This window comes from Lepus europaeus, chromosome 4 (genome assembly GCF_033115175.1).
Source record: "Lepus europaeus isolate LE1 chromosome 4, mLepTim1.pri, whole genome shotgun sequence".
In the NCBI taxonomy this organism is placed as follows: Eukaryota; Metazoa; Chordata; class Mammalia; order Lagomorpha; family Leporidae; genus Lepus; species Lepus europaeus.
This window is the reverse complement of record NC_084830.1, coordinates 129,358,563-129,376,900: the sequence shown is the minus strand read 5'-3', so window position 1 is coordinate 129,376,900 and position 18,338 is coordinate 129,358,563. Positions and strand designations below refer to the sequence as shown.

At 55.0% G+C, this 18,338-nt stretch overlaps 1 protein-coding gene across 1 annotated transcript in view; it reads right to left on the bottom strand.

Moving 5' to 3' along the window:
* CCDC69 (coiled-coil domain containing 69) overlaps nt 1–12,066 on the bottom strand; it is a 39,255-nt gene extending 27,189 nt beyond the window's left edge. Inside the window, exons 1-2 of the mRNA XM_062189918.1 lie at nt 12,009–12,066; nt 8,791–8,957 (exon numbers count right to left, since the gene is read on the bottom strand). Coding sequence (XP_062045902.1) covers nt 8,791–8,957; nt 12,009–12,066 — 225 coding nt within the window. The remainder of the gene's footprint in view (nt 1–8,790; nt 8,958–12,008) is intronic.
* Nucleotides 12,067–18,338: the final 6,272 nt, after the last annotated feature.

Here is an 18,338-nt window from a genome sequence, read left to right as displayed (position 1 = left end):
GAATGGGCAGGAATATTTTGCCAAAGCGATGCCTGGATGTGATTTCACTTTCACACAAACTGAAGATTCAGTTCGGCCTCTTCCTGTACACAGTCCGGGCCACCATCATGCACAGCCCGCCTGGGGGGCCGAACAAGGCCACTTTTCAGCGGCCTCATAGCTGGGAGCACCAGCCCAGACGCCACCGCTCTGCTCTGAACACCAGCGCTGCCCCCGCCCACCCTGGGCACCCCAGGCTGGCGGAGATGTGGTCTCCCTCGCTGCTCCCTGACCCACAGAAGAAACAGGTCTCAGGGACGGAAAGCAGTACTTCCTCTCGGTGCCTTGCACCTGCTGAGCCAGCGCAGGGCAGGCAGAGCCAGCAAGGCTGGATGAGGCGGTGGTCTCGAGAAAAGCTCCGCCCTCTGCCTTATTGATCTCCTCCCTCCCCAGAGCCCCTCTTCTCTTGTCCCCTATCAGCCTCCCTCACAGTTCTGGTCCAGCCAGTCTCTGGGCCCAGACCCGGCATAAGCACTAGATAGCACATCCGGCATCTGGGTCAGCCAGGCAGGCAGGCAGGGGGACCCTGCAGGAGCTGGACAGAAAATGGTGTCAGTGGCTGGAATGGGGGTGGGAGGAGAGCCAGGTGGAGGACCCAAACATACGGCCAAGGGCCACCTGTCATCCCAACCCAATGGCCAACTGGGAGTCCAGAGTCAGGGCCCCAGCTTGCCCCTTGCTGTGTGATCTTGGGGGAGCAGCCTCCCCTCCTTATCTGGCATGGAGCTGGGCAATGGGACACGTAAGAGCCCTCTGGCTTTGACAGCCTGGAGGCGGGGAGGGAGCGACAGAGCACCATCATCTTGCCAGCTCCTCCTCTGCTCCCTGGCTCTGGGCAGGGCGGGGGCCGGCCATTTGCAGTGCTCAGCTGTCCTCTCCTGTCAGACAGGAGGCTCCTCTGGAGGCTGGGAAAGGAGGGGCCTTGACGCAGGAGGGCGGGGGAAGATCCCAAGCCCTCCACTCCCCAGTCCAGTCTGGGCAGCTGGTGTGCGGCGGCGCTAACAGTGAGGGCACGAGTGCACGTGGGCAGAGGGTGACAGGGCAGGCAGCCACCTCCCACGGGGACCCCAGGGAACCACAACTGCACTCTGAGCAGTGAGAGGTCTCCTTTGGTTTGGCCCAGGAGGCACCTCGGGGATGCTCGGGCAACCCTGGAACCAGGCTCATGTCCATCAGCGGGGCACTGGCTCGATCCATGCAGGGACTTAACAGGATGCGATGCCATTCACACGTGCAGAAGAATTAAGTAGAAGGGTGGGCGTGTAGCACAGTGGTTAAAGCTATCACTTGGGAGGCCCACATCCCACAATGGGGCACCTGCTTCTAGCCCTACCCCAGCTTCCGATCCAGCTTCCTGCTAACACACACCTGGGGGACAGCAGGTGATGACTCAAGTACTTGGGTGCCTGCCACCCACGCAGGAGACCCAGAGCGAGTTCTGGACTCTTGGCTTTGGCCTGGCCCAGCCCCAGCCTCTGTGGGCAAATGGGGAGTGAACCAACGGATACAAGGTCTCTCTACGTCTTTCTCCCTATTCCTCTCTCTCTCTGGCTTTTAATTAAATAAATATATTACCTGAGTTCTAAGAATTTTCAAAACCCTGGTGCATTGAAGTATTGTTCACGAACAGCAAAGACACTAACAAAAAAAAAAAAAAAAAAAAAAAACACCTCTCTCAAAACCTGAAAGCAGCCAAAACAGTCACTGCACAGATGGGAGCTCAAGACCCGAGCAGAGAAGAGGCGGTGAAAGAGGAAGCAGCAGGACCACTCCTGCCGCCCAGTCCAGCACTCTTTCCTCTACAGATGCGGCACTGGCGACCAGAAGCAGACGGCCATGTTCAAGCACCTCCTTGTGAACTTCCTTGGGTTTCCTCTTGCTCTTCTCTGCTCAAATCGAGTGACAGTATTTGCTCCCTCTCCAGCCACCTGTCAGTCCCTCTCTTGGGTCATCGGGGAATACTGCTGCCCTGCTACCGAGCTCCGGTTCCAAAGAGGGGGCGGTGGGTTCTTACAGTCCTTTAAGATGATGGCAAGCTGGCCTGAGGCCTCAGAGGTCGGGGAGGGGGGCCTCATTAACTTTAAGAAACAGAAGTTGGCCGGCGCCGCGGCTCACTAGGCTAATCCTCCGCCTTGCGGCGCCAGCACACCAGGTTCTAGTACCGGTCGGGGCGCCGGATTCTGTCCCGGTTGCCCCTCTTCCAGGCCAGCTCTCTGCTGTGGCCTGGGAGTGCAGTGGAGGATGGCCCAAGTCCTTGGGCCCTGCACCCCATGGGAGACCAGGAGAAGCACCTGGCTCCTGCCATCAGATCAGCGCGGTGCGCCGGCCACAGCGCACCAGCCGCGGCGGCCATTGGAGGGTGAACCAACGGCAAAGGAAGACCTTTCTCTCTGTCTCTCTCTCACTATCCACTCTGCCTGTTAAAAAATAAAAAAAAAAAATTAAAAAAAAAATAAAAAAGAAACAGAAGCTTCTTGGGGCAGCTGTGGCAAACCACCCCAATCTTGGTGGCTGAAGACAACAGGTGTTCATTCTCTCACGGTTCTGGAAACCATAAACCCAAAGGCAGAGCATCATCTGGTTTGGTTCCTTTGGGGGGGTGGGGCAAAAGACCACATCCCACGCCTTGCTGCTAGTCCTGGTGCAGATGGGCAGCCAGTGGCATTCCTTGGCTTGTAGATGCATCACTCCAATTTCTGCTGCTGTCCCCCCGGGTATTCTCCCTGTGTGTGTCCCTGTCCCACTTTGCCTCTTCTTATAAGGACACGTGTCATGACTACAACCTGCTGACCTCAGCTTAACTTGAAGACATCTGCAAAGGCTCTTTTCAGCTAAGGTCACATTCATATTTCCTGGGTGTACATGAATACGGGGGTTGTTACTGAGCCTAGTGTACATCAGCTTTTCCGATGTCTGGGCTCTTCCCTTAAGTTAAGGGCAGGTGGCAGGGTAGCATGGGGCAGTAGGAGGACAGGAAGGAGGTCTACAAAGTTCACTGTGCACTCAGGGAAAAAGGACCCCCTCCCCTGCAACTGGGGGAAGAGGACTGGAAGTAGGTCAGATGGTGCATCGCTGATCTGGGGGAGATACTTTAGGTATTGTGAGGTGTTTGCCCTAGATGTTCTAGAAGGTCCAGGTTTGAATATAAAGTGACACAAGATAAACTATTTTTAGGGATTGGAATTCACCGGGTGGGGGAAGGAAGCTGGCTTGTGTTCGGGTAACGCACGGACTTAGATGGGCCCGAGGTGGATTGGGTTCCTTTCACTCCTTGTCTGGACCCAAGGCACGGTGACAGAGCTCCCTCTCCCTGCACCTGCCAGCCCTGCTCTGTGAGGTTACCTGTCTGGCCCTCTTGCAGGCCTCCAGTGCTCAGGGTGGAGGCACTGGGAGGATAAGAGCAGGCCTTGGGGATGGAAACCCAAAGACACCCCAGACGTCAGAGCTGGCACGAGTGTGGTCCTTTAGATCCCACCTTTAATTGCAGAGGGAGGGTCCTCACCCCCTTAGAGCTCCTTTTCCAGGCAGATTCCAGACTTTTGTCCCCTAGCTGATCTCTGACCACCAAGGTGGCAGCTGGCAGCCCCTCCCACTGGGCGCCACCATCCTGACCCAAACAGCAACCTACTCTGCGTGATTAATTTAAAGTGTGGCCATTTTTCCCTTTTATGATACAATAGAAACACAAATGCTGACATGAAGCATAAGCCCCTAACTTCATACCCAAGTGAGGCAAAAATGGGGGTCCAGTAAGTGGCAGGCTGCACACCAGGCTCACAGGAGACTCACTCTGGCTGCCTGCAAATTCAACAGCAAAGCAATGAACAGAAATAAGGACCTGTATTTGCTCAGAAAATATGTCAAAGGTTGTGTCACAAAGGCAACAATGATTAGGAATTTTTCTGGTTTCTTTAGGTTGCAAGGGACAGTTGTCCCTATGACACAGAAACCCAGTGGTCAAGCTCCTGTGTCTGCCAGGGTGCCATGTGTCTACAAGCCTGTGTTGCCTCTGACTAGGATGACTTGTGGGGCATGATTTTCTCAGTTGGACAAAACCTTCTAGCTCAGAGGTCAAGTGCACAACAAAGGCCCTGAGATGGGGCAGAGGGCTGGGTGCCACCTCTGCACAACTGAACAGGCAACTCCTTTTCAAACTCCCCGTGTATCCTCCCCTTGGCAAACCAAGCTCCAAGATCTGCAGCGTTCCCACTGACCTGGTGTCAAGAGCCTCTCCCGTATCTCTTCAGCCCAGGACACCCTCCCACGTACCCCACTTCACCTTCAAACCCAGCCACAATGCCACTTCTCTGTCACCTTTCCCTAACTCTCCATGGAGCCCCAGGTCATGCTAACCCCAGGTTAGGATGCTCGTCAGTGACCAGGGTGGGAGTGGAGAATTTAACAACCAAGCATCTGACCTGGGCATAGGGTAGCACAGAGAAAACCATGTTTCTGGGCCTGGCGTTGTGGCTCAGTGGGTTAACCTGCTGCCTGTTATCGCAAGGTGTCGGCAACCCATGTGAGGGCTGGTTTGCATCCTGGCGGCTCCACTTCTGATCACGCTCTCTCCCTAATGCAGCTGGGAAAGCAGTGGAAGATGACCAAAGCACCTGGGCCTCTGCCACCCACTTGGAAGAGCTGGATGGCCTCAAAATAATCAAAATCATTAGAATAATGATGAAATGGAATCCTAAATGCTTGCTGGTCCCAGGCTTACATCCTAAGACCCTTGCTAAAATGTCACCTGACTTCTACTTGAACCCCTCCAATGACGGGAGACTCACTACCCGGTAGCTGCTTCTTCCTCTTGTGAAGTAGAAATCTGGCTCCCTGTAGCTTCCCGCACTGCCCACCGTTCTGTCTTCTGGAAGAACTGATAACAAGGCTGCTTCCCATGGCCCCTGACAACACTGCAGAGATTGAGGGCAGTGGCCAGCCTCTGGGCTGCATCCCCCTGCCTCCCCCACATCAGCTTCCTTGGTTGCCTTCCTTGGAAGCACTCCGGGCAGGGATGTCGTAACTGCGGGACTTTCAGTCTGGGCCTCATTGCCTCCTTCTGCCAGTCAGCCTAGCAGGGACTCTACTTCACGCATTCTTACATCTAATCTTTGAGACAACCCCATGACACAGGAGTTAATAGCACAACCATCTTAGAGATTAGGAAGCCGAGGCATGGAGAAGCCAACTCACTTCCAAGATCAGTTACTGGGTCCTGGATGGAGCCAGGACTGAATCAGCACCTAGCCCCGCACCTGATATGATAGGGCCTCTTAGCATCTACATTCCATTTTATAACTCAGGCCTGCACCAACCTCTTCTGCAACATTCACTTGTACATTTCTCCTTCTCTCTCACCGGGCCCGCTCCCTACAAGGGCTCATGCAGGGCCCCTGACCACCTGGTGCCTGAATCCCAGCTCTGTAGCAGTGCTGAGGAGCTCAGGGGTCCTAGAAACTGCACAGCTCAGACACCCTGTCTACCACACTGCAGGTGCAGGCTACCCAGGGGCTTGGCCATGGAAGCCTCCCTGCCCCACTGCCCCAAGGAGGCTGGTAGTAACCTGTTGAGGGTAGCAAATGCTCTCCTCACCCCATGCCACCCCTACAGGGAAGCCCATAGTGCTTCATTTGCCTGGCCTTCTCCCCAGTCCACCTGGGGGATGGGACCACATTAGCTGCCTAGAAGAACGGGTTAGGAAGGACCACAATCTAGATGGTTCCTCAGCACCTCAACTACAGCCTGCCAGGGAACCCACTCATTCACTCCCAACAATGAAGGCAGTGACTTAGGCCCAGGCAGAGCCTCCACAGGTCCTAGATCCAGCCAAGGTGTGATCAGCCAAGGCCAGTGGGCACCGCAGACCACAGAAGTTAAGCGATCGCCTCTGAGTTTGCATTTGGAGGGGTCCTAGTGGCTTTGTCCCTGTTCCTAGCGAGGGTCGCTCCTGCTCCAAGCAGCAGCCTCCTTGCTGGCTGCCTGCCTCCCCCACCCTCCACACAGCGCCTGCAGCCTGTGCTTCCAGTGGTGCAGCCTTGGCTCAGGCCTGAGAACCTCCTGCCACAGCTTCAAAACCACCCCCTATCCAAGCAGGCTTCCTGTAGCTCTTAAGGCTGGGTGGGATGCTCCCGTGGCACCCTGGGCTAACCCTCTGCTGGCCTTCACACACTCACTTAGCGCCTGCATGCATGCTGCAGAGGGCGAGAGCATCTGGCCGGCGCCGTGGCTCAACAGGCTAATCCTCCGCCTTGCGGCGCCGGCACACCGGGTTCTAGTCCCGGTCGGGGCACCGATCCTGTCCTGGTTGCCCCTCTTCCAGGCCAGCTCTCTGCTGTGGCCAGGGAGTGCAGTGGAGGATGGCCCAAGTGCTTGGGCCCTGCACCCCATGGGAGACCAGGAGAAGCACCTGGCTCCTGCCATCGGATCAGCGCGGTGCGCTGGCCGCAGCAGCCATTGGAGGGTGAACCAACGGCAAAAAGGAAGACCTTTCTCTCTGTCTCTCTCTCTCTCTCACTGTCCACTCTGCCTGTCAAAAAAAAAAAAAAAAAAAAAAAAAAAAAAAAGGGCGAGAGCATCAAGTGGGGCGTGCAGAAAACCAAGTTCAGCCGCACAGTTCTGTCACCCATGGGTACACGACTTTGCACACATGCCTGCTCGCATGTAAACTGGGGAAGATCCCTCAGCTCAGCCTGGCTCACGGGGCTTGGGTGAGGCTGGGTAGGGTGTGAAAGGACTCTGCAGACTGCCATTCAGGGCAGGGCAGGATGATCGTGACCTGAACTTTTCATAGTCTGGACTCTTTTTCCAACATCCTATCCTAGATTTATTCTCTCCCTAGGGCACTGACAGCCCAGTGGGGATGGACCTGGGAGCTCAGGCCTTCTAGGGGTCAGCATCGGCATGAGAAACCAGGCAGGAGCACTGGAGGATGCAAACAGGCACACACTTAAAACAAAGCAGCCCAGCTGCTGCCTGGTGTTGGGCAGGAGCCTGGCTTTGCCTGCTGTGGGTGCAGGCTCTGTAGTCATCGGGCAGCTACTGGAAGCACAGAGAAGGGTGGAGGTAGAGAACAGGGGACAAGATGCCTGCATTCTGCTGTGCTGCTCTGTGACAAGGTCAAGTCCAGGCCCTCTCTCTCCAGGCCTTAACCTCCCGTCTTCAGGCTGGGTGCACCTGCTCTTCATGGTTTGGGTGGGAGGGGTCCAGCCCAGGCTGTTCTGGGCTGGCTGGTAAGGCTCTCAGAGGCACCAGGAGGTAAGGGAAGCCATGCTCCCTGGGCTTCATCTTTCAGCCTGTGCAAAGATCAAGCCTGGAACTCACCCGTGGCTGGGCTAGGAGGCTGACACAGGTGCAGACTCTCAGACCCTTAGAGGCCATCCTGCTCACTAAGGGAGGAAAGCGAGGCCCAGAGGACTGGTGAGGGCCCGCTGGGGGTCACACAACAAGTTTGTGGCTGAGCCAGGATGGACTGAGCATCAATGCCGACCTGCCAACTGCTCAGACTTCACACTCAGGCCAGGCTCGAGTCTGGCTGTCCCATCACCAGCCAGCCCCTCCTCCCCCAGAGGCAACCTGGCCTCAGTTTCCCCAAAGTAGCCGGGAAAGACATGAGGGTTTCTGGGACGGAGCTTTGGTGTGTGTTTTTGAGCTCAGAATAAAAGGAGAACAAAGAAAGCCAATTTGTACTTGAGACCCAAACTCCTGTCCCTGGACGAGGCACAGAACCCAGCACCCAGCAGGCAAAAAACTCTGTGCTCCAGACACACATGCAAAGCAGCCAGAGAGAGAGCACAGTAAGTTGTGTACAAATTTACGAAATAGTGTCACAGTCTGGGGCCGCGTGAGGTCTCAGGGGAACTGAGCGAGGCGTGGAAGGCACTGTCTACTCCCACTTGGCCTGGGGACAAGCTATAGTAGGGAAAGGGCCGGGACTTGAGGGTCCTCCCTTCCCATCTCATGTCCTCTGAGGAGGCTGCCCTTCGGGCTCTAGACTCTGACCTTCTAGGCCTGTCAAACCCCCTAGAGGCAAGAAACCTGAGGGGAGCCCCCAGGCCACACCGGGCTCTAGGCTCCTTGGGGGAGGGGCAGGAAGGGAGCTGAGGGCCCAGGAGGCTGTGGACCTCCTCCCTCTTTGGCCCCTCCCAGCTACCCCAAGGGCTGCCCACAGGCAAAGCGCCGGGGCTTGGCAAAGGCCCTGGACCAGCGCCTCTCAAACTCAAATAAGGCGTTTTGGTGACTTCCTAGGCACCTGATTAAAAGGCAGGTTCTGTGTGGCAGGGTCTGGGGCACAGCCTGAGCTCCTGACAGCTCCAGGGGATGCTGCGGCTGCAAGTCCGTGGGCCACTGGGCCAGCAGGGCACCGACCGGGAGCGACACGGTCTGCCTCCGACCCGGCCCAGAGAGGTCCCGGCGCGTGTGCACCACCACACAGCGAGCAGCCCCACGCCGAAGAGGGAGGACACCTGCCACGCACACCACACGATTCTCCGCCCGAGCCAGGCAGCGGGAATCCGCGGGCGTCCCCGGGCCTGGGCGCCGTGCGGGTGAAGTCGGCTGCCCGGCGCGGCGGAGCGGAGCCGGGGCCCGGGCACGCAGCGCCTCCCGGCGGAGCCCTCCCGGTCCCCGCGCGGCCTCTCGCGGCGTTCAGCGCGCCGTCCCGCGGACCGGCGCGAGCGCGGGGCGCCGAGTCCCCTGCGGCGCAGCGGTGCCCACCCCCGCCCTCGGAAGCGGACAAACTTCGCCGGCGCCCTTTACCTTTTTGGGGGGTTTGCAGCAGCTCAGTCTGCTGCGTCCGCAGCCCATCCTCCGCCGGGGGCTCCCGGGCGCCGCCTCCGCACTCCGGGGCCCCCAGAGGACCCCGCGGTCGGGGCCGCGCCGCCCGCTCCGCGCCCGCCGCCGGGGCTGCCGGCTGGACCCTGAAACTGAACCTGGAAGCGCAGACTTGAGCCCGGCCCGGGGCGGCCGCGCGCCGTAAATACCCGAAGAGAAGGGCCGCCGGCGCCTCGGGCAGGTGACCAGAATCTTTCTAAATGACGGAACCTCCGCCTGGGGCAGGAGGGGATCGCTCTGCAGCAGCGACAGGTGCTTTTGCGGACGCTCAGCTGAGAAAGGGAAATATTAGAACAACTATTTACTGCTACTTATTGAGGGCTGCTTTGTGTTCCCGGCTGTTGACACGTTAACCATAGTTAATGCCCCAGCCGTGCAACAATGGTCTTTATTTCTTCTGTTTCTCAGGTGAGAGAAATGAGGCTCAGAGATGCACACAAATTTGCTAAGGTCACACAGCTAAGTACCAGAGCCCAGATAGAATCCAGTTCTAAATCCAGAACCTAAGCCTTGAACCACTCCCCTACAAATAAATAACAATAATACCACGTCCAACAATCACGCCTCGTCACGTCTGTCACTTCCGGGTCGATGGCTTGTGAGGCAACCCATAAGCACTTGTAATGTTCTCTCTCCATCCTGGATAGATGTGAGACAGATCTGTGAGACAGATACGCAGTAAGAACAAGACGCAAAACCTGGGCGACTGGGAAGAGGAAACTTTGTTCTCACTCGGTTAGGAGCAGGGGTTTCTGGGAGTGGCAGTGCAACACCAAGAGCCCTAGCTTTGAACTTCACCGAGCATATGCATCTGTGTGGAGTCAGGCCCAGCAACTCTTGGAAAGGGATGTTGTTGCACGGACCTCAGAGTGAAGAACGGGGAAAAACAGGAGACTTCGAGAGGCAGTCCCCCTCTACGGAGTGGGGATTAGCCAGCTGCAGGAGGTTCTAAGAAAGGCTCCCAGGGAATAGGGGCTGTAGGACCTTAGTGTGGTCCCCATGTCAGCAGCATCCACGTGCCCAGGGAACTGTGAAAATCCGCAGGTCTCACCTGACCTACAGATCCCGGACTCTGGGGATGAGGCTCAGGAATAAAGGGCATCCCAAGCCCTCCAGGTGCTTCTGAGCCAGGTGAACATTTGAGAACATTTGCCGTAGGATATGCTCAACAGGTGAGGAGGAAAGAGTGTTAAAACAAACAGCATTTGTCAAACACTGCTCTTGAATGATTTTTTTTTTAAAGATTGATTTAATTGAATGGTAGAATGAAAGAGAGAAAGTGAGAAAAAGAGAGATCTTCCATCCCACTCCCCAGATGGCTGCAACAGCCCCAGGCTGGGCCAGGCGGAAGCCAGGAGCCAGGAGCTATAGCCAGGTCTCCCACATGGGTGCAGGGGCCCACGTAGTTGGGTCATCCTTCACTGCTTTCCCAGGTGCATTAGCAGGGAGCTGGATCAGAAGCCGAGTAAGCAGGACTCAAACTGCTGCTCAGATACACGATGCTGGCATTGCAGGCGGCAGCTTAACTCACCGCAACACAATGCCAGCCCCAGTGCTCAGGATTTAAAATAACCAATCATACAAGCCAAAACCCAAAAAGACCCCCATATAACCTACTTATAAAAAAAAAGCTTGGTTAAGTAAATTGAGATAGATCCATGAAAACAGAATTTCATGTAACCAGTAAAAATGCTGATGATGGATGTTTTTGAATGTTATAAAATGTAACAAATCCTTTTTTTTGACAGGCAGAGTGGATAGTGAGAGAGAGACAGAGAGAAAGGTCTTCCTTTGGTTCACCCTCCAATGGCCGCTGCGGCCAGCGCATTGCGCTGATCCGAAGCCAGGAGCCAGGTGCTTCTCCTGGTCTCCCATGGGGTGCAGGGCCCAAGCACTTGGGCCATCCTCCACTGCCTTCCTGGGCCATAGTAGAGAGCTGGCCTGGAAGAGGGGCAACCGGGACAGAATCCGGCGCCCCAACCGGGACTAGAACCCGGTGTGCCGGCGCCGCAAGGCAGAGGATTAGCCTGTTAAGCCATGACGACAAATCCATTTTTAAAAAGATTATTTATTTGAATGTCAGAGTTACAGAGGAGAGGGAGACATACACTCACACACAGAGAAAGAGAGAGAAAGAGAGATTTTTCATATAATGTTTCACTTCCCAGATAGCCACAATGGCCAGGGCTGGACCAGGCCAAAGCCAGGAGCCAGGAGCTTCAGCCAGGTCTCCCATGTGAGTGGCAGGGGCCTAAGCTCTTGAACCATCTTTTACTGCTTTTCCCAAGCCATTAGCAGGGAGCTGGATTGGAAGCAGAGCAGCCGGGACACAATCGGTGTCAATATGGGACACTGGCATCACAGGCAGTGATTTTACCCACTATCCCGCAATGCCAGCCCAACAAATCCACTTTTATTTAAGAAAAAAAAAAAAAAACAAACATTAATCTCACTTGGATGGGTGAGATTTTGGATGTTTAAAGGTATTCTTTATTTTCTTGTGCCCCTTTATTACTATTGTAGTGATACAATTACGATTACAAAAAAAAAAAAAAGACTTTTAAAAAGTATGTTTTTATTCCTATACATGTAACTGAGATTTCTTTTTTGCCCATGGACAAGTTAGTGAAATCCCAAAGAAATGGACAATGCCTCCGAATTAACTCACAGGAAGAGCAGAGGTGGCTACAGTGCGAGCATGAGGAGGCCGCGAGCAGCCACGCGACCCGAGCCCGTTGTCTCTCCTCTCCAAGAATCTCCATCTACAGACTGAAGAGTTGAACTTTCTAAAATTGACCTTGAACTTCTGTGTCAACTTGGGTTGTAGGTGGAAAGTAGGGGTGTGAGTTGGCCCCAGAGCCTCTGTTCCCAGGGGGCCTTGCTGGAGCCTCTGCTGAGCCCCCTGGGAGCGCAGCTTCACATTGCCACTCTCCCACTGCTGGCTCTTTGTCCTGTGCTTGAGTTCCTGCCTGAGAAGGCACTTGGAAGACTTTTCTCTTTGTTTTAGCAACTTGAGTTTGAGAAAAGTTTGCGGTGTGATTTTTGATGCTGCTGTACCAGTCAGGTGGAGTTAGGCTGTGCTGCAACAACGGAAAACATCAAGATCCCTGTGACCGGGTGAGAGGAGCTAAGCCATGGCTCACTCTTCACATCCTGCACGGGCAGGCGGGAGGCTCTGTGCACAGAGACGGCCCCTGGCATCCTACAATGCAGCTTCGCTCCATCATGGCTCCAGGCATTGGGCAAAGAGTGTGTACAGAGAAGAGTCACAGCCAGCAGTGTTATCCCCTGGAGGTGACACACCTGAGATCCACTCCATTTTCTGGGCCAAGGCAAGTCCAAGGCTGTGCCCAGCTTCAAGGGGAGGGAGCAGTGCAAAATACTGCAAACAGTGGTGACGTCACCAGGATTAGCTATCAACAAGCAGGTCCTACTGTGTGCCCATTTCTTGGGCAAGAAGGATGACTGACTCAGCCTGGTTTTCCCAGAATCTTCCCACTTTGAGTACTCAAGCTCCTATGCCCCAGGCACACAGCACTATGGCTGAGCACAGTGAAGGAACAAGAGAGAAAGACTCAGTTCTTGCTCTTGAGTTTGTTTAATCTGTTTTTTTTTTTTTACATTAAACATGGTAAATAATACAATGTAGGACATAAAACTGATGCCAAGTTGTGTGCTCCATGCAGAAGGGATTGGTATTAAAGAAAGATAACGGAGCAAGGTAGATGGAGATGGTCAAGGAGGGCTTCCTGGAGGAATACTAAAGCCAAAGGACATTCACGCCCAAATGCTAGAACCTGAAGGAATTCTAGAACCTGAAACTGGGATAGCATCTGATGTTGGCTTCTGTTGTTTCCAGTAGGGAACCCTGACTAATACAATCTTTTTAATAATCTCCCATTGGGGGATGATACAGTGTGTGCGTAACACTTCCCATCATGAGGAAATCACTTCTTTCCCTCTGGATCTCAGTGAGTCAGTCAGGGGAGAGGGCGGAGGCTGGAAGCTGGGCCACGAGGGACTCCAGTCGGTAGCAAAGTTGATGAGGAAGGACTAGAAGGGACAGTGGGGGTACCCTGAGCACCAGCGGGCCGTGTGTGGGTGCCAGCAGCACCTCTCAGTTCAGAGGTAACTAAAGGTCCCTCCATTCCTGAAAGTTCTTGGTGTGCAGGTGCTTCTGTGTGAGCCCAGCTGTCCTCAGACACGTGGCCCCTGCCCAGGCCGACTTCCTCCGGCCCCTCTCTATGCATTAACGTCAAGGGCAGCTCATGGCCTCGTCCTCCCGGAGCCTTGCAATGGTGGTTCTACATCTCTGGGCACACGTGGCAGCTCCCCTCCCAGTTACACCTGCTTGCGTGCTCCGTGTGTTCTCCCTAAATGACCAAGGGTTACACAGCCCTGTCTTCTTCCTCCTCACCCCAGCCCACCCCACCTGGCACGTAGCAGGCAGGGGCCGGGACTGCCAGTCGCCTTACTCAGCTGCCTTTCTTCTCTCTTCCTTCCTTACAGAATCCTCACACTCTGTGGGACTGCGGAGCACTGGGCTAATGTGCTCCTGACCCAGAATCCCTTGCACAGAGGCCACTGATAACACAAGGGGAACTGCTGGGTGGGGCAGCCAGGAAAACTGTTTTCATTTAAAGATCAAATATTTAAAATTTTTTGTTTAATATTTCATTGTATTTGAGAGAGGGGTGGGAGGGAGAGATTTTTCGTCTACTGGTTCATTTCCCAAAAGCCCATAGCAGCTGAGACTGGGCCAGGCCAAAGCCAGGAGCCCGGACCTCCATGTGGGTCTCCTGCGTGGGTGGCCAGGACTCAAGTCCTTGAGCCATCACCTGCTGTGTCCCAAGGTATGCATCAGCAAGAGGCTGGAGCCTGAAGCAAGCTGGGACTTGAAGGCAAGGCACTCTGATACGAGATGTGGGTGTCCAAAGTGGCGGCTTAACCACTGTGCCAAAGCCCGCCCCCAGGAACACTTTTAATAGGGGAATGATTTAGCTGGAAGCAGGCCCCCCCCCCCCCTTCTTTCTGGTCCCTCCTTTTCCCTACCTGGAACAGAGACATGATGGTTAAATCCAGAAGCCATCTTATCACCTTGAACAAAATGATAGCAGGAGCCTTGATCTTTATGGAACCCAATATCAGCCTTGAGCAACTACTTCCAAACTTTTTTACACACTGGAATAAACAACAATGAGATTCTGTCACTAGCAGCACAATGCAATTTCTATCCAATAGAACCATTCATTAAGGTTTGTTATACTGGGGGCCAGCACACACCGTGAGTGAAGCCGCTGCCTGCAATACCAGCATCCCATATGGGCACTGGTTCCAGTTCCTGCTAATGCACCTGGGAAAGCAGCAGAACACGGCCACAAGTATCTGGGCCTCTGACATTCACGTAGGAGACCCAGATGCAATTTCAGGCTCCTGGCTTTGGCCTGGACTAGCCCCAGCTGTTGCTGCCATTTGGGGAGTGAACCATTGGATGGAAGACCTCTCTCTATATCTCTCCCTCTCTCTCTGAAACTCTGTGGAAGATCTGTTACACTGACTTTAGGTAGATCAGCCTCTGTTAGGGACACTGTGTGAAGTGCCAGCTACAGTTCCGGAGCAGGGGAACGAGGGGCTGCCGAGAACGGTCCCCCGGAGTTTCTAGACCTGACAGAAAGGTTGGTTTTGACAGGTTCTTTTTGGAATACACTTAAAGGAAAGAAATCAGAGAAAAGCTGGAATGGCTGGGTCCGGAAGCTCCTGTTGGAACATGTCTCAAGGTCTGGGTATGTTTGCTTCAGCAGCCTCTGGGGCAGGTTGTGAAAATCCGCCTCCCCCCCAGCTCCCTCTTTGCCCTATCCAGGGACCCAGGACCCGAGGACCGCGTCAGAGCAATGCTTGGGCCTCGCTGCTCTGCAGGTGCTGGTCACTCACCGGGAAGTCGCCCTGCGACACTGGTTGGGTTGGACCCGGGTGGGCTGAATTCAGGGCTGAATCCTGGAGAAGGAGAATTGAGTGTGAGTGGTGCTAATGAGCAGGCCGCCACGGCTGCCCTATTCCCCTGGAGGACTGTGGTTTGGGACTTGGGGCTGTCCCAGGAGAGGCGACGAGATTCACTTTACCACTTCCCTCACTGGGGGTCCGCTGGGGCCAGTCGTCACCAGGGAGTGCTCCCTCTGTGCAGTCAGCTCCAGACGGGGTCCTCAAGGGCTGCTGTGGCAGCAGGAGGGGTGCGGGACGTGGCTGCCAGGAATTCTCCAGGGAAACTGCCCCCCTCCCAACTCCTTCCTTGAGCTCTAGGGGCTGGTGGCTCTGGAAGGAACCGGAGAGGACACTGCTCTCCCTCGGAGGTCCTCCAAATGCAGCCCCAGGACCCACGGCGTCAACGTCTCCTGGAGACTCTCAGAAAAGCACTAGAAAATTTCACTGGAAAGTCTGGGGATGCGTGCAGCTGTCTGTGCCTTCCCAAGTCCTGCCCAGAATTCAGATGGGAGCTGGTGCTCCAGAATCTCTGCTTTAGTCCTTCATGCCTTCCTCCCTTAGCCTTTCGGTGGGCTCAGACGTGAGGCACAGAGTCAGATGGGAGCCTCAGCTGGTCTGTGGGCAAGCGCTGTTTTCTGTGTGTGAGACGTCCTTGGTGGGGTTGGGGGCTGGGGACTGGGCCACCCTGACCTGCACTGTCGGGTGAAGTGCAGGGGACTATGAGCTTGTCCTTGAGCCATCCCATGTCTCGGTTAAAGGGCTCTTGCTTTGGAGGTCCTGAAGCTCCGTTGATTCCCACAGGAATGAGTGAGCAGGACTCCAACATGAGCTTGGCTCTTCTGGGACTCGGAGTGAAGCTGGATATTGGCTGGCCTGCCAACACCTGTAATGCACCTGCCCTCCTTACCTGCCTCCTTCAAGGTGCCCCGCAACAGAGCACTATCCGCACATTCTCGTGGTCCCACCTGGCACAGAACTCTCAGCTCCATCCCATTTCAGAGCCCTAACTGCAGACCCCGGGACACGGGAGTTTCCAGCAGCTCACCCCATTTTTCCATTTGAAAAAAATGACAACTCCTCAACCTATGCCATCTGCTATGCAACCACAGTGTAAGTAACCCTTTTCCAATAGACAACATGCCTCAGCCCCTCCCTTCTGGAAAAGCCAGTGTTTCCCAGCCCTTGTTCCACCACCATGGGAGAGGCATACCCACATCAAACACCGAGAAGGGACAGGTGGAGGGTGGTGGGAACAGGTGCTGGCTGCAGCACACGATTTAGCAAAGGAATTCTGTGACTTACTTGTATTTGTGTTGATGGGATTCTATTTGCATAATGCTGTTTGCCAGAACATTGGAATTTCTGGAACATTCTGGTCCAGGAGATAGAATAATGATTGTAAATGGAAGGTTTGATCTAGGTCTGCAGCTTAAAACCCAAATGCCTCCAGGGCTGGGTGGGTGGGTAACCGGGAAGAGGGCAGCTTCAGATGGGGGACAGGGAGCAAACCAGGGCTCATGGACTCATCTTGAACGAGCTTGGTGGTTTTGTGGCAGTGGGTCAATGACAGAAGGAAACGGAGGCCCAGATGCACCTGACCTTCTGCTATGGTTGGGATGTTGTTTGTCCTACAAGGCTTCGGGAGCTGTAAGTTGGGTTCCCAGTGTGGCCACGTTGCGAGGAGGTGGGGCCTTTAAGAGGTGGAGCCAGGTGCAGCAAGGTCAAGGTCACCGGCAGGTCACTGGGGGTGCTGCCCTCAGAGGACCCTGGCTGGTTCTCCGGAGAGTGAGTTGTTAGGGAAGACGGAGCTGTCCCAACACCTTGCCAGCTCCCTGTCTTGTTGCGTGATGCTGTGTGCCGTGAGGCGCTTACCAGAGGCTAAACAGAGAGGGCTTTCCACCTCCCAAAACCGTGAGCTAAAGAAACTTCTTCCCAGAGCGCCCAGCCTCAGGCATCTTGTTACAGCCGTAATATGCTATGCAATGTTTTGAGAGAAACTAGAAACCTTTTTCTCGTTGTTAAGATAGCATCTTTCAGGCGAGCCTGCTGGTGCAGTGGGCTAAGCCCCGGCCTGGGACACCTGTGTCCCATGTTGCTGTGCCAGGTTCTAGTCCCGGCTACTCAGCACTTCCATTCCCGCTGCCTGCTAACACGCCTGGGAAGCAGTGGAGGATGACCCAAGGGCTTGGGTTCCCTGCCATCCACCTGGGAGACCCAGACGAAGTTCCTGGCTCCTGGCTTTGACCTGTCCTGGCCCTGGATGTTGTAGGCATTTGGGGAGTGAAGCAGCAGATGGGAGAGAGAGCGAGAGCGAGCTTTTCAAATAAATAAATAAATCTTAAAAATATAATAAAATTTCTCTCTCTTAAACACACGCACACACACACACAAATCACTATGCAGACTACACAAAATATTTGTAGGAGGCTGCATCCCCTCTGGGTCAGGTAGACAAGGGGTATGGAAAATCACCACAATGCAAAAGGAGTGACTAATTCCAGCGGGGGGAGTGGAGGTCAGGGAAGGCCTCACCGGGGACGTGATGTTTGGGCTGGGCTGCATGGATCAAGCATGGGTTCTTGTCAACCAAGTGGGACCAGTGTTTCCTGTGCGGTGTCACCTGCAGTGTAGTGTGGCGTTCCCAGGGCCCCTGGGGGCTGGCGTGCTGGGTGAACAGAGGGAGTTGGGGAGACACAGATAGCCAGGGAGCTCCTTGGGGCCTGGCCAAGACATTTTTACTTTATCTTGTGGGCAATGGGACTGGCATGGTCAGATTGCGGCTTTACAAGGCCACTGTGGGGCTGCAGGGGAGGAAGGACAGAGAGTGCCGGCCCAGAGCTGTCACGCATCTGCTGGAATGGCTCACCGGAGAGAGCTGGCACGGAGCCAGCCGCCACCCCCACCCCCCACCCCCAGGAACGCAGCCCCGAGGTGCAGCTCCGGGCCTGCCCTTGCTAGCTCCCAGCCTGCTATAATATGGTAACTACGGCCCAGGGCGGAGGGCAGGGTGTCTGAGATAGGCGGGGAGCGGCTTCCTCTACTCAGCCTGGGAGGCTGCAGCTAGCAGCAGGCAGTGTTGTGGTTACCAGGGCCTTGGGTTACAACACATGTTTGTTTTTAAAAAACGTTGCAATACCTTTTAAATCAGAGCCCTGGATAGGAGCCAAGGACAGTAGCAGGAACCAGCCCCCATGGCACTTCTTAAAGAAGCAGCTGCAGAGCGATGGAGGCTTGGGAATCTGGCTTGCTTTCCACCCTGGGTGTAGGCTTGGAGCTGGGGCAGGGCTGGCAGGAGCTGCAGCCTCCAGGTCGCCCCGATCGCCCCCTTCCTCCTTCGAGGCACCTTCAGGAGTGTAGAACATGAGCTGTCATCCAAGATGTCTTAGAAAGCTGGGAGCAGCGGTGGAGGCACCCAGGAAGGTGAGGCTCAGCTCCCTGGTCAAAGATTCGGGGGACTGGCTTGACAGGGAGTGAGTGCCCTGTCGCAGGAGGCA